The sequence below is a fragment of the Salvelinus fontinalis genome, chromosome 9, assembly GCF_029448725.1.
Source record: "Salvelinus fontinalis isolate EN_2023a chromosome 9, ASM2944872v1, whole genome shotgun sequence".
Classification (NCBI taxonomy): Eukaryota; Metazoa; Chordata; class Actinopteri; order Salmoniformes; family Salmonidae; genus Salvelinus; species Salvelinus fontinalis.
Genome location: NC_074673.1, coordinates 15,597,671 through 15,611,241, shown reverse-complemented (window position 1 = coordinate 15,611,241; position 13,571 = coordinate 15,597,671). Strand labels below are relative to the sequence as shown.

At 42.5% G+C, this 13,571-nt stretch overlaps 2 protein-coding genes across 2 annotated transcripts; one reads left to right on the top strand and one right to left on the bottom strand.

The window, feature by feature from the left end:
- The first annotated feature begins 685 nt into the window (after window positions 1-685).
- si:ch211-176l24.4 (uncharacterized) lies at window positions 686-2,885 on the top strand. Its single transcript, XM_055933527.1, has 3 exons — window positions 686-768; window positions 1,140-1,227; window positions 1,429-2,885. The coding sequence occupies exon 3, from the start codon at window positions 1,429-1,431 to the stop codon at window positions 2,611-2,613; it is 1,185 nt and encodes a 394-aa protein (XP_055789502.1). The 5' UTR covers window positions 686-768; window positions 1,140-1,227; the 3' UTR covers window positions 2,614-2,885.
- zgc:162634 (uncharacterized protein LOC555881 homolog) lies at window positions 2,671-4,053 on the bottom strand. Its single transcript, XM_055933528.1, has 2 exons — window positions 3,636-4,053; window positions 2,671-3,457 (listed from the first exon to the last, which is right to left on the bottom strand). Exon 2 carries the CDS (start codon window positions 3,246-3,248, stop codon window positions 3,036-3,038), a length of 213 nt encoding a protein of 70 aa, XP_055789503.1. The 5' UTR covers window positions 3,249-3,457; window positions 3,636-4,053; the 3' UTR covers window positions 2,671-3,035.
- Window positions 4,054-13,571: the final 9,518 nt, after the last annotated feature.

Below are 13,571 nucleotides of genomic sequence, written 5' to 3'. Positions count from 1 at the left end.
TTTCCACGTCATTTCAACAACAATAAATCAATGTGATGATGTTGAATCAACGTGGGAAAATGATTTGATTTTTTAAAACCTAAATCCAATGACATGGTGAAATGTTTTGTTGATTTCACTTTGAATTCAAGTTAGTTGACAAATGTACATAAAATCTACCTTGAAATGATGTCTGTGCCCAATGTGTGGTGACTCATTAAGGACTGAATGGGTGTAAAAAGGCTACTTCTGTACTCACCACCCTGAAGAACGCTGTGAAGGAAAACTGGAAAGTCTGTTGATTGCCTATACAGTAAACACTGACCATGTAAATATTTTGGTGATTTAGGATTTTGATATTCCATTCACTTATTCTGAAATTGGAATTGAGATCTATATTAATCTTTGGACAAATAATATTATCTTTACCTTCATACCATGTCATCATCTTGCAAGGTCCAATTGAGATTGCTGATGGTAGTCCTAACAGTCCCAAACACATTTATAGACAGACCCCCTTAAAATTAAACAGTTTGACACTTTACATTAGGCTATATTATTTTTGCATCTTAATATCCTCATTTAGGTTAATTACCTGGTAGACAAACATTATTTGTAGATGCAGGTGAGTGGTGGCAAGATTCGCATACAGTAGATGTGTCACGAGATCAGCCAGTAGTCTTGTCAAATGAAAGGGCATGCGCGTTAGAAAGATGCCCCCTCTCTGAAGTTGAAGAGGTGGGTGGCGGGAGTCTGTCATGTGTCAGGGCCGGAGAATGACTTGAGAAGGTAATTCATCGCTATATGATTAATATAGTTTCTGAAAACTTTATTTGGTACCAATTTAGATTTATTTATTTATTTCAGTGTTCCACATCTGACATAATTCCAGACTATTTGGTGTATGCTAACCTTTTTTTGTTGCGGTCGGTAGGCTAACGACCAAGGCCTGTAGTTAGCTCAATTTAATGTCGTTGTCATTTATATTTCTTACTTTGTATTGGAAGACCACACAGCCTGCAATCGACGATATTTTCTAAAGTTTGCCTAGTCAGGCTACTGTAACAAGTTCCATCATTAATACAAAATGTTACATGTCGAGATCATTGATGTGCAATGTATCAAGATGTACCGTATGAGGCTCTATGTGTTTAATACAGGTGTTGGGTTACATGGTTTCAAGAGAGGATACAAGTAACGTGAACAGTTCCCCAACATTGGAGGAACAGAAGGCGTCTTGAATAACTGGTAAGACAACCAATTACAGTATGCTATAGTCAGAGAGAATTCTCATTTGATAAACAGCCTTAAAGCATATTTAAAAAAAATCCATTGTGATGGGCAGCCCCTAGACTGCATACATGTAAATTATTTCATATTTCTATTTTGATGTCAAGAGGCCTGATTATGAATAATTATATATAATAATTTCCACACATTCTTTTCTAGATGGAGATGGCTGAAAGAGCGGAGATGGAGTACACAGAATCTGACACATTTTGGGATTCACCCAGGAGAGAAAAAAAAAATAATAAATCAAAGAAAGACAAATGTCTAAAAAAGGACAAAACCCACAGGACAGAGTTGAAAGAGGCTGGTATTGAAGAGAAAAGGAAAACCAAAAAGTCCAAAGGTAATAGGAAGAAGAAAAAGAAGGGAAAAGTAGCCCTGGGATTACAAGATAGCTATTTTCTTTTTGAGGGAAACAGTGCATCAAACTCTCCAATAAAGCCAATTAAGTCTAGGGGAAAGTCCACTGTAAAATTTGCTGTAAAACATTACATTCAGAAACAGGAACCTGTGCCGGTGGTTAGTGACTCAGTGAAGGTACCCAAGAAGAAGACCCAGAGAAAAAAGAAAGTTGCATTTGATTTATTCCCTGATTACATACAAGCAAAACAGCCAGAAGTAGTCAAGTGTTGCACCTCAACAACCAAAGGCACTTTTCCCTGGGAAAGCCCCAAGAGTGACAATGAGATCAACTTTTCTGGGACTTATCAGTGGGGAGAGGGGCAAGAAAATTGGACAGAGTATGGAAAGGGACAAACCAACTCTCAAAGTACTGCTGAAGATGCCAATAGTGAGGACCTGTTCATAACTCAGAAGAAATTCAGAGTACTAACATCTTCAGATCACTCCAGCAGTGGAGGCACTGGTGAAGCCAACACCATAAAATTGACCAGGCATACCAAGTCACTCATAGAGCCAAAAGAGGAGCCACTGCTCTGGAAGTCAACATCTGAGACAGCCACTCAAACAGAGAACTTCTTTACCTCAGAGATCTCCACATTCCTCAGGTTTCACCAGTCGTGTGGAGCTGCCGAGTGCTCAGAGCAACCTACTGACCTGAGTCTCCCTAACAGGATGAGGGCAGAGATGGGCATACATCCCCCATCATCTCAAAGAAAGGCTAATGAAGAGGAAACCAGCCCCCTACTTGGCCAGAAGTCAGACACAACGTCAAGTGAGGAGAATGACCCATTCTGGCGGTGCAAGAGTCAAGTTAAGGCAGTTCAGATGAGACTGAATGAATCTTTCTTCTTTAAGATGAAGGGCGATGGACAGTCCCCAAGACCACAATCTCCCTTGATGAAACTTACACAGGCCCGTGGTGGGAAGAAAACAAAAAAGTAACAAGTGAAGTTCAAACCCAAACTTCCCCTCAAGAACTAAAGGTTGAAAAAAAAAAAGTCAAAAGCAATACAATTTTATTAGTGATAGTCATTCACAAGGATACATTTGCTTTGTGGTGTTCTTTGTCCCAGGTTTCCAAAATAGGTTCATTTTATAGGTTTATATGTTTTCCAAGTTGAATTAAAAACACATTCAATAAAAAAAATGTATTAATGCACATTTTATGGAAGAAATTGCAAGTCACTCATCAAATAAAGTTCCTTCATTTGTCATTTTCTTCTTACATAATCATTTAGTGGATCATTAGCTGTGGTAGCAATAGCAGCTTCATGTGCAACGCCATCACCACAGTACACATCACTAATTGATAACCTTTATTATTAGTGACATTCAACTGAAACACTATTCATGTAAAGCGTACACTAATTGTGTCTGAATAGCTTGATTCCAATCCACTTCCATAGATGGAAAAACACATAGACTGGGATGGTGACTGGTAACAGAAGACTGTAGAAACACACACTGCTAGTGCTTGTACATCCCTGAGGGAAATTATCATCCACAGTCGCAGAATAGAAAAGTCCAAATAGGGAGACTATAGGAACCAGTACTGTGAGGGTAGAGAGAGATAACATCTTGACTTCTAGCTAACAACTAGTTTAAACACTGTTCAGGGTCAAGATCTTCTTGAGTCTTTACTGTTTGTGTTTTATGCCTGCTGTGCTGGTTTCACTTGTGTTTCAGGTTATTTTTTAATCAATCTTGCATATTGGGAATCCCATCAAATATTGGGTATGCGATGCCAAGCTCGTCGTTGATGAGTTCATTGGTATTTACCTCGTACCTGCGTGATAAAACGAGAGTACAAAAATTAGGCTAGCTAGCTAACTGTTAGCTGATGCTACCTAAACAGCTGAGACAAAAAGTGGTGTTTCTGTCTCAGCTATGCCATAGCAAAACAAGATCGTCGTTGGATTAGGTAAACTAGTATAAATTTGGTAATGTATAATAACATGACTCACCTCAATTGCTTTTTGGATAGTGGACAAACAACAAATTTGAGCAAGGAAGTGTCGAAGTCCTTCACAACTGTCAAATGCCTTCCAGATACAGGCAGAGGTCCTACGCCCCGTAAAACAATCACATATTTGACAAACCTTTGAATACTCCGAGTTTCATGAACTCATCTTCTTGAATTCTGAACCATGACCGAAGTAGCCAGCAGATGGGCCTTTTAGGGTGTTGTTGTATCCGCAATGAACAACAGCTCAAGCTAAACTGGAAGAACACACGAAATTGTACTGGTGCATCACAAATGTAGTCCCCAGTATCTGATTAACTCGTTCCGTCCTCTAGAAATTCAACTGCACATTTCAGATTTTCAACAGAAAATAGTGAAAATATTAAAAAGCACTTAAAAAATCACAGCCGGTGTTAAATTGTCAGCTATATAAATATTACAGACAACTGATACAGGCTAATATAAAAAATGAGTGTGCAGATTTGACAAGTATTATACATGCCTGACCACGAGATGGTAGCACAAACTCACACAGGTATTTTACTCAAATATAATGCCCGTGTTCGAGAGGATCAAAACCGTAATGTGTCATTGGTAAATCGCCTGCACTGTCGGCGGCAATGTCGAACAAGCCCAAAGTGTGTGGTTATTTACATCAGCGTTGCCATGTCCTCAGTTTTCCGAAAATTGGTCTAATTTGAAAACGATGTCGCGGGTGAAAATGTATTGTAACGACCCAGGGTTTATAAGCGCGGAAATCGATTCTGTCGCATGAGAATACTTTTGCGGCACAGTCGATAGCGCGCTGGACTTCGGACCAGAAGGTCGAAGGTTCGAGGCCTGCTCCCTGCTGTTTCATTACAGTGGTATTGGTCTTGTATAACGGATTTTTGTCCTACTTTTAAATTGCACCGCGGCCGCCATGGCATTTCTCTTTCAATTTGTATTTTTGTACTGTTACCTGTTGCTGACTATCAGAAAGTGAGTCAAGTCAGGCTGTTGCTGAGTGAAAGGGTAAGTAGTGGGAGGGAGGGGGAGTACTGAGCGGAAGGGTGTGTGTGTGTGTGTGTGTGTGTGTGTGTGTGTGTGTGTGTGTGTGTGTTGTGTGTGTACAGCTGAGTGATAGAGAGCAGAGCAGCGATGCTGGTTGCTATTTTTTAAGCCTCGTGTCCGGGTTTTGAGTGGTAATTTTGCTAGATTTTTTCCCCAGGCAACCCTGATTTACATTTTAGTCATTAGCAGACGCTCTTATCCAGAGTGACTTACAGTTAGTGCATTTATCCCATGATATATCCTTACACATGATATGGAAATGAGTCAAGTAGAGATGATGTTTTATGCATATAAAGTCATTACAGCCTTTATTGTTCAAATGCAGCTTTAATGAAAGTCACATAGGCCTACAGAAAAAGTAAAGGCCAAATATTACATTGAGATGGTTAAAAAAACTTGGAAGAAGAAAGTGATGTATTATTGTAGAGTTGCGGATATTGCTCTGAGAGTTTTAAGTGAAGGCATCCAAGTGTTTAAGGTTCTGTGAGCGCACTGCTAACATAATAGAATGCCTCCGGGCTCTAAACTGCAGCAGTGTAATTAGATTGAAGCCTGTGAGTATCCAGTTCACCGTTACCATCATTACAGACCCGGAGGACAAGCTTCTGCTTCAAGCAAGAACACATAACTTGATGAGGCTGAGGCTCCTCTCTGATTACATTCCATAAAGAAATATCAAACTTTGCTACCCAGTGGAGTCTGATAACCTATTTCTGATTCATACCGTAGACTACAGTTCACTGTGTGCAGATACTGAATAAAATAATCCATCTCTCAGAATGATTTGATATCTATCACAAACTTCAAGGTAAAGTCTCTTTAAAAGCATGTTCACAAAAAAACAACAGACACTGCAATTGTTTTTTCCAATAAAGTTCACTTTGCCTCTCACTTCTATCTTTCTAACTGACATTCTTTCATCCATCCAGGCACGTTTCTCCTGCCCAGGCTTTGTTGATGCCTGCCAGCTCTTACAACGCCTGGATAGGTGTTTTACGTATCAGCTAACCACATCATATGCTATAGCAATCTGTCAATGACACAGTCAATGATGTGACATAGGTTGATGGATGGGACATCTGGGCAGAGAAACGCAACCACTGTCTCTTCATGTGACCCTTAAAGCTCATGAGTGACATGATTCATTCAGCTGTACTGAGAAGTACATGCCTCAAAGGGTAGAGGAGGAAATTATAAATATACAGTACCAGTCAAAAGTTTGGACACACCCAGCTTCATGAGGAATGCTTTTCCAACAGTCTTGAAGTAGTTCCCACATATGCTAAGCACTTGTTGGCTGCATCTCAATTGGGTGATTGTTGGGTGATTGTAGAGGCCAGGTCATCAGATGCAGCTCTCCATCACTCTCCTTCTTGGTCAAATAGCCCTTATACAGCCTGGAGCCTTTTCTATTAACAGGTGTGCCTTGTTAAAAGTCAATTTGAGAAAATCGAGCAAGGGTTGCCTTCCAGAGAGACATCAGAGATTGTAATATTCTCTGTTTCACAGAAACATGGCTCTCTTGGGATATGTTGTCGTAATCGGTTCAGCCACCGGGCTTCTCCATGCATCGCGCCGACAGAGCTAAACACTTCCTGGGAAGAGGAAGGGTGGGGGTGTAGGCTTCATGATTATCGACTCATGGTGTAATCATAACAACATACAGGAACTCAAGTCCTTCTGCTCACTCGACCTAGAATTCCTTATAATCAAATGCTGGCCATTTTACCTACCAAGAGAATTCTCGTCAGTTATCAATCAATCAATCAAGTTTATTTTATTTTTCAATCAAGTTTATTTTATATAGCCCTTCGTACATTAGCTAATATCTCGAAGTGCTGTACAGAAACCCAGCCTAAAACCCCAAACAGCAAGCAATGCAGGTGTAGAAGCACGGTGGCTAGGAAAAACTCCCTAGAAAGGCCAAAACCTAGGAATAAACCTAGAGAGGAACCAGGCTATGAGGGGTGGCCAGTCCTCTTCTGGCTGTGCCGGGTGGAGATTATAACAGAACATGGCCAAGATGTTCAAAATGTTCATAAATGACAAGCATGGTCAAATAATAATCAGGAATAAATGTCAGTTGGCTTTTCATAGCCGATAATTAAGAGTTGAAAACAGCAGGTCTGGGACAGGTAGGGGTTCCATAACCGCAGGCAGAACAGTTGAAACTGGGACAGCAGCAAGGCCAGGTGGACTGGGGACAGCAAGGAGTCATCATGCCCGGTAGTCCTGACGTATGGTCCTAGGGCTCAGTTCCTCCGAGAGAGAGAAAGAAAGAGAGAAGGAGAGAATTAGAGAGAGCCAAGATGTTCAAAATGTTCATAAATGACAAGCATGGTCAAATAATAATCAGGAATAAATGTCAGTTGGCTTTTCATAGCCGATCATTAAGAGTTGAAAACAGCAGGTCTGGGACAGGTAGGGGTTCCATAACTGCAGGCAGAACAGTTGAAACTGGAACAGCAGTAAGGCCAGGTGGACTGGGGACAGCAAGGAGTCATCATGCCCAGTAGTCCTGACGTATGGTCCTAGGGCTCAGGTCCTCCGAGAGAGAGAAAGAAAGAGAGAAGGAGAGAATTAGAGAGCATACTTAAATTCACACAGGACACTGGATAAGACAGGAGAAGTACTCCAGATATAACCAACTGGCCCTAGCTCCCCGACACAAACTACTGCAGCATAAATACTGGAGGCTGAGACAGGAGAGGTCAGGAGACACTGTGGCCCCATCCGATGATACCCCCGGACAGGGCCAAACAGGAAGGATATAACCCCACCCACTTTGCCAAAGCACAGCCCCCGCACCACTAGAGGGATATCTTCAGCCACCAACTTACAATCCTGAGACAAGGCCGAGTATAGCCCACAAACATCTCCACCACAGCACAAACCAAGGGGGGGGCGCCAACCCAGACAGGAAGATCACATCAGTAACTCAACCCACTCAAGTGACGCACCCCTCCTAGGGACGGCATGAAAGAGCACCAGTAAGCCAGTGACTCAGCCCCTGTAATAGGGTTAGAGGTAGAGAATCCCAGTGGAGAGAGGGGAACCGGCCAGGCAGAGACAGCAAGGGTGGTTCGTTGCTCCAGAGCCTTTCCGTTCACCTTCACACTCCTGGGCCAGACTACACTCAATCATATGACCTACTGAAGAGATAAGTCTTCAGTAAAGACTTAAAGGTTGAGACCGAGTCTATGTCTCTCACATGGGTAGGCAGACCATTCCATAAAAATTGAGATCTATAGGAGAAAGCCCTGCCTCCAGCTGTTTGCTTAGAAATTCTAGGGACAATTTGGAGGCCTGCGTCTTGTGACCGTAGCGTACGTGTAGGTATGTACGGCAGGACCAACTCGGAAAGATAGGTAGGAGCAAGCCCATGTAACGCTTTATAGGTTAACAGTAAAACCTTGAAATCAGCCCTTGCCTTAGTCACAGCTGTGTACATTCCCCCTCAAGCAGACTCCAAGACAGCCATCAAGGAACATCATTGGACTATATGCAAAGTGGAAACCATATATCCTGAGGCTGCATTTATTGTAGCTGGGGATTTTAACAAAGCAAATTTCCTACCGTGTTATAGACAGAAACTCGTCACAGGATGTACCAGTGACGAGAACCATTCAACGCTGGTCCGACCAATCGGAAGCCATGTTTTGATCACGCAGACTGGAATATGTTCTGGTCAGCCTCAGAGAACAACATCGACCAATACGCTGACTCGATGAGTGCGTTCATAATGAAGTGCATTAGAGATGTTGTACCCACTGTGACTATTAAAACCTATCCTAAGCAGAAACTGTGGATGGATGGCAGCATTCGCGCAAAACTGAAAGCGTGATCCACCGCATTTAACCATGGAAAGAGGTCTGGGAATATGACTGAATATAAACAGTGTAGTTATTCCCTCCACAAGGCAATCAAACAAGCGAAATGCCAGTACAGGGACAAGGTGGATTCGCAATTCAATGGCTCAGACACGAGACGTATGTGGCAGGGTCTACAGGAAATCACAGACTACAAAAAGAAAACCAGCCACGTCATGGACACCAACGTGACGCTTCCAGACAAACTAAACACCTTCTTTGCCCGCTTTGAGGATAATAGAGTGGCATAGTCGCAGCCCGCTAACAAGGACTGTGCCCCCACCCTCTATTTCTCCATGGCTGACGAGAGTAAAACATTTAAACCCTCGCAAGGCTGCTAGCCCAGACGGCATCCCTAGCCGCATCCTCAGAGCATGCGCAGACCAGCTGGCTGCTGTGTTTATGGACATATTCAATTCCTCCCTATCCCAGTCTGTTGTCCCCACATGATACAAGATGGCTACCATTGTTCCTGTACCCAAGAAGGCAAAGATAACTGAACTAAATGACTACCGCCCCGTAGCACTCACTTCTGTCATCATGAAGTGCTTTGAGAGACTAGTCAAGGATCATATTACCTCCACCTTACCAGCCAGCCTAGACCCACTTCAATTTGCATACCGCCCCAACAGGTCCACAGACGACTCAATCGTCATCACACTGCACACTGCCCTATCCCATCTGGACAAAAGGAATACCTATGTAAGAATGCTGTTCAATGACTACAGCTCAGCATTCAACACCATAGTACACTCCAAGCTCATCATTGAGCTGGAGGGCCTCTGTCTCAACCTTTCCTTGTGCAATTGGGTCCTGGACTTTCTGATGGCACCCCCAGGTGGTGAAGGTAGGAAACAACATCTCCACTTCGCTGACCCTCAACACTGGCGCCCCACAAGGGTGCGTGCTCAGCCCCCTCCTGTAGTCCCTGTTCACCCATGACTGCATGGCCATGCACGCCTCCAACACAATCATCAAGTTTGCAGACGACACAACAGTAGTGGGCTTGACTACCAACAACAACGGAAAAGTCTACAGGGAGGAAGTGAGGGCACTCGGAAAAACAAACTCTCGCTCAACATCAAAAAAACAAAGGAGATGACCGTGAACTTCAGAAAAGAGCAGAGGGAGCACCCCCCTATCCACATCGAAGGGACAGCAGTGGAGAAGGTGGAACGTTTTAAGTTCCTCCGCGTACACATCACAGACAAACTGAAATGGTCCACCCACAAAGACAGTGTGGTGAAGAAGACGCAACAGCGCCTCTTCAACCTCAGGAGGCTGAAGAAATTTGGCTTGTCACCCAAAACCCTGACAAACTTTTACAGATCCACAACCTAGAGCATCCTGTCGGGCTGTATCACAGCAACTGCACCGCCCTCAACCACAAGGCTCTTCAGAGGGTGGTGCGGTCTGCACAACGCATCACTGGGGGAAAACTACCTGCCCTTCATGACACCTACAGCACCCGATGTCACAGGAAGGCCAAAAAGATCATCAAGGATATCAACCACCCGAGCCACTGCCTGTTCACACCGCTACCATCCAGAAGGCGAGGTTAGTACATGTGCATCAAAGCTGGGACTGAGAGACTGAAAAACAGCTTTTATATCAAGACCATCAGACTGCTAAACATCAATCACTAACTCAGAGAGCTGCGGCCCACATTGAGACCCAATCACTGGCCACTTCAATAAATGGATCACTTGTCACTTTATACAATGCCACTCTAAATAATGCCACTTTAATAATGTTTACATATCTTACAATACTCATATCGCATGTATATACTGTATTTTACACCATCTATTGCACCTTGCCTATGCCGCTCGGCCATCGCTCATCCATATACTTACATGTACATATTCTCATTCGCCACTTTAGACTTGTGTGTATTAGGTAGTTGTTGGGGTATCGTTCGATTACTTGTTAGATATTACTGCGCTGTCGGAACTAGAAGCACAAGCATTTCGCTACACTCGCATTAACATCTGCTAACCATGTGTTTGTGACAAATAACATTTGATTTGATTTGAGCCAGTCAGTTGTGTTGTGACAAGGTAGGGCTGGTATACAGAAGATAGCCCTATTTGGTAAAATACCAAGTCCATATTATGGCAAGAACAGCTCAACAAGAAGTTAATTCAATCTGGAAAATGTCCAGTTGTAAAAACCATCAAGCACTATGATGAAACTGTCTCTCATGAGGACCGCCACAACAAAGGAAGACCCAGAGTTACCTCTGCTGCAGAGGATAAGTTCATTAGAGATACCAGCCTCAGAAATTGCAGCCCAAATAAATGCTTCACATAGTTTAAGTAACAAACACATCTCAACATCAACTGTTCAGAGGAGACTGTGTGAATCAGGCCTTCATGGTCGAATTGCTGCAAAGGAACCACTACTAAGGGACACCAATAATAAGAAGAGACTTGCTTAGGCCAAGAAACAAAAGCAATGGACATTAGACCGGTGGAAATCTGTCCTTTGGTCTGATGAGTTCAAATTTGAGATTTTTGGTTCCACCTGCCGTGTGTTTGTGAGACGCAGAGTAGGTGAAGGGATGATCTCCGTATGTGTTTCCCACTGTGAAGCTTGGAGGAGGAGGTGTGATGGTTTAGGAGTGCTTTGCTGGTGACACTGTCTGTGATTTATTTAGAATTTAAGGCACACTTAACCAGCATGTCTACCACAGCATTCTGTAGCGATACACCATCCCATCGGTTTTTCAACAGGACAATGACCCTGGGACAGCAGCAAGGCCATGATTCCACATGTGTTATTTCAAAGTTTTGATTCTAGAATGTAGAAAATAGTAAAAGTAAAGAAAAGCCCTTGTATGAGTAGGTGTTCTAAAACTTTTTACCGGTAATGTTTACCAAATTGTTTAACATTTAAAAAAAAGCTTTTAGAAGACAGAATGAGACACTTCCAAAGAGATATAGTCATTGTGATAATTTAAAAAATCAAAGATTAGCTCTTTATGACCTTTCACAGCTCCTGAGCATGACCAAGAGTAAATGGGATTAGGAGGTTCACTTTCTTAGCTTTGAATTAAATGTAGGGGCTCTCATTTAGACAGCATTACAGTCTCATTATTGTTTGAAATGCTCGAGAACAAGCTCATCATCTCTCAGACAGATTTAGTTCCCAGGTACAATGTTGCCACAATTGTGATTCCTTGCATAGGGTTGAGATTATTAAAACAGGAGTCTTTCTCTGCAAGCAGGGTTTTCATTTCCAAATCCACGTTATTTAAGTATTGCCAACCCAGCACACTCTGTGTCTGATAATCAGCTCCCCATGGGCCTCTTCTCTCCCCAACACCTGAGCTTCCCCATCAATGAGACATTAAAACGAGAACTGCAGCAGTGCCTTAATACCCCTGATATACGACCATGCCCAGAAGTAACAAAGCTTACCCTGAAATTAAATCTCATGGTTAGTCAGCAGCGAAACGCAGCAAGGCGTGAGAGGGCCCACATTCTGCATCGTTACTGTTCCTTCAAGGTCCCCAAGTGCTTCATTGCCCATGTAAATCACTGGGCTGTATTTAGCAGTGACTGTATTGTGTTTATTCATTTTGAGTGTAAATTGGATGAGCTGTAATGCAGCAGTGTTAATGGGAGGAGATGCTGTGGTTATAGACACTTGTTTGACCTTTCTTGTCATTGATCAGCCCAGTGGTGATATTAGTATGTAAATCTTGGTGGGGCAAATACATTTTTTTTTGGGGGGGGGGGGGGGGTGCATGCCAGCAAAGCCACTACATAATACAAAACAACACTAAACAATACATTAATTGCACACTAACGGTGATAAACAGTGCCCACAAACTGTTAGGGCCTACATAAAGCTGTCCCAACAGCAGAGTTCCAACAGCAGTCCTAACACCTTACCACTGCTACACCTGGCTATCAACGGAGCCTTGTCTGGCAGCAAACAGTTAATTCTAGGCAGTTACCTGTTCCTCGGGCGCCAAATATGTGGAAGACACATTTCAGTTGAAGGCATTCAGTTGTACAACTGACTAGGTAATTTCCCTTTCTTAGAGTGTACACCAAGTCAGAAATTATTACATTTCTCTAAAACAGGTTATAGACTACATGTGCACCACGAAGTCAGAACAGTTGATGAATTTAAGAGGGGAAAATAGACCAAATTATTAGGTTGAGGTGAATGTGCTACTAACAGCTTACTACACAACATACACTTAGTATTACTTTCTTAGCTACAGAATACATATCTCCCTGGCATATTACATCACTTATGCAACAGCATACAAAACATTTTTGGACTCACCTTGTTTTCTGTGCTCACTTGAAAAGGAAGGTGGTGCGGCAGTCCTTCGCGGGAAAATTTTGTCATCCAACTTTGTCATCAAAGTCTGCCATTCTCTGGATTTATGGTGCTTTCAAGACAACTGGGAACTCATTAAAGGTCGAATCATGATGACGTCAGTGATATTCAGGTCGTAGCTCTAGAAAGAGGCCTGAGTTCTCGACTTAGTTGGATGACTGTTCAAAACGTATTTTCCCAGTCAGAACTTGTTTTTCCCCGAGTTCCCAGTTATCTTGAACTCACTGAAGTCAGATTTCCCAGTTCCGAGTCAACAGTTGTTTTGAGCAGGGCACAAATCATGCTGGATTGACAGCATGGCCAATGTTGAATGTTTATCATTTTAAGCTTGGAAAAGAGACCCTTAAAATGACAACATCCGGTGACAACATCCGGTGAAATTGCAGAGCGTGAAATACAAATTAAATTATTAGAAATATTTAACTTTCATAAAATCACAAGTGCAAATGTCCCATAAACATCACAAATGGTCATTTTTGTTCGATAAATTCCGTCGTTATATCCCCAAAATGTCCATTTATTTGACGCGTTTGATTCAGAATAACACCGGTTCCAACTCGCCCAACATGACGACAAATTATCTAAAAAGTTACCTGTAAACTTGGTCCAAACATTTCAAACAACTTTCCTAATCCAATTTTAGGTATTTTAAAACG

Excerpts from the sequence above, each read along its gene's own strand:
- zgc:162634 (XM_055933528.1), bottom strand. The coding sequence starts at position 3,248 with ATGTTATCTCTCTCTACCCTCACAGTACTGGTTCCTATAGTCTCCCTA.
- si:ch211-176l24.4 (XM_055933527.1), top strand. The coding sequence starts at position 1,429 with ATGGAGATGGCTGAAAGAGCGGAGATGGAGTACACAGAATCTGACACA.